The sequence below is a fragment of the Phaethon lepturus genome, unplaced genomic scaffold, assembly GCF_000687285.1.
Source record: "Phaethon lepturus isolate BGI_N335 unplaced genomic scaffold, ASM68728v1 scaffold6082, whole genome shotgun sequence".
Taxonomy (NCBI): Eukaryota; Metazoa; Chordata; class Aves; order Phaethontiformes; family Phaethontidae; genus Phaethon; species Phaethon lepturus.
In genome coordinates this window covers 20,798-22,773 of record NW_010525411.1, presented here as the reverse complement: position 1 = coordinate 22,773, position 1,976 = coordinate 20,798, and the positions used below count along the sequence as shown (strand labels likewise).

Sequence of the window (1,976 nt, the reverse complement as noted above, 5' to 3'; positions counted from 1 at the left end):
GTTCTGTCTTAAGGGATGTCAAGACTACCCACAGTAAGAGGACTGATGAACTGACTGTGATTTCAGCTCCTGCAGCCCTACTCATCTCAGTAAGAGTGTCCGTGTGCCCCACATCCATTCATCTGGAGCTTGTCTTCGCTTCTTGTTGATACTGCCCTCAAAGTACTGAATGTCCTCTTTCAAATATATTCCGTGGTTCATCTGCCAGGAATTTCAACGTGAAGATGCAGCTTGTCTTTGTAGGAAAAATGGACAAACGTGAGAGTTGTGACTGTGCATTTTAACCTGTGATATTTGATTTGAAAAGAGGAAGATATCCCAGTGTCTGCAGTGGATGGAGCTGGAAAAGCCCTGGGCTTCACGGCTTGGGATCTTGAATAACTTCCGTCACCTCTGTGGTGCTCTGCACTCAAACCCCAAAGCTGGGATAACAATTCTTTTTTTTTTGCTTCATTAGGGCAATGTGAGTCTGGAAGGACTGTCAGGCAAGAGCAAATTCAGTCCGTGGACTTGGGTGCTGTATGATGTGTGGCATAATTTAATCAAACTCCATCCCAAAGCTTGTTGGCTTTCTCGCTCCTAGTACTTGCCCAGAGTTGCTTCCTCAAAGGGCCCCACACCTTTCCTGGCATCTTGATTAAGCTTCTAAGTGGAATATTTTCGTGGCTTGTTTCACACCAGGTACCAGTGTGGAATTGTAGCCCAAAGAGGTTTCACCTCCAGACTGTATTCATGGGGAGTAGCCGTCTGCCTCTTCAGCTAGCTTTTTCTTCCTCTCATAAGATAGAAGCCCCACACTTCCCATAGCCTTTATCGCACTTGATGTTTTGGGATGCCAAAACAATTGTGGTAGCAACACGAACTTACAAATTGTTACCTGCATAAAGTCTGCAGATCTCAAATGCCCTGTCCTTGCTCAGTGAAGGTACTACCTTAAACCCATGAATAAGCACCCCATTTATACCTCGAGGCATGAAATTTTTACCCTTCTGCCTTCTCTAGTTAATTTTTTCATTGTTTGTTTGGTCCAGTTGCAGACATTATAAGCTTCCATTTCCTTTCCTCACAGAGATGATGCTGGCAGCGGAGCTGCGGTGTCACTGCATCAAGACTGTCACAGGATTAATGTTCCCAAAGCACCTGGCCAATGTAGAAATCATTCCGAAGGGCCCACACTGCAACACTGTGGAAATCATGTAAGTAAAGTCAGCAGGCAAGAGAAGTTATGGTTTACGAATGCAGAAGTTGGCAGCCCTTAATCTTATAATCCTCAGCCTTGTCCACGTCCTCCTCTGACTTCCTCAGGTGCCAGTATTAACTAAAGCAAAATGTTCATTCCACTGCAGAGCAACACTGAAGAACAGCCAGCAAATCTGTTTAGATCCCGAGGCCAAATGGGTGAAGATGATCATTAACAGGATTCTGCACAGGTAAATTCCAGGATTACCTAGTAACTGGAATTATTCCACCAAAGGGCATATTTTCTCCAGTATAAACATCAACGTGAGCAATCTTCAGTGCTCTTTCTCTGAGACTCATTTCACTAGTGCAGGGCTAGGAATACCAGAGGACTAGATTTAGTTGATCTTTGGGCAAGACATAAACAAGGCCTACCTGACATATCTCAGTAATTTAAAACACACAAACGGTTATGTATCATACTTATCAAACTAGTATATGGATCCAGGGTTCCTCGGCGTTGTGTTGAGCTCCACATTGCCAAGGGCAATGCTTGGGCTTTCTGGAGGAACAGTCTTGGCAGCCACAGGGAAGTGTTGCTTAGCACTGCCCTGCACCAGCTTGTCTGCCCAAGAGACGAGATGATCATTAGGACAAGCTCCTCTTGTGTCTGTGGGTGGGTGCATCTCCTCGGAGATAAATTACACACAACAGCTATCCGGGCAAACTTATCCTAGAATAGTTTCAAGTGACTTCTCCCTAGTGCAAATTAAACAAACATGCCACTAAAAAGAAAC

At 44.7% G+C, this 1,976-nt stretch overlaps 1 protein-coding gene across 1 annotated transcript; it reads left to right on the top strand.

The window, feature by feature from the left end:
* Positions 1–224: 224 nt before the first annotated feature.
* Positions 225–1,430, top strand: LOC104617413 (interleukin-8-like; the record flags this gene model as incomplete). Its single annotated transcript, XM_010282728.1, has 3 exons — positions 225–258; positions 1,070–1,196; positions 1,347–1,430. Coding segments are annotated over exons 1-3 (245 nt in total), but the record flags the coding sequence as incomplete, so codon positions are not given.
* Positions 1,431–1,976: the final 546 nt, after the last annotated feature.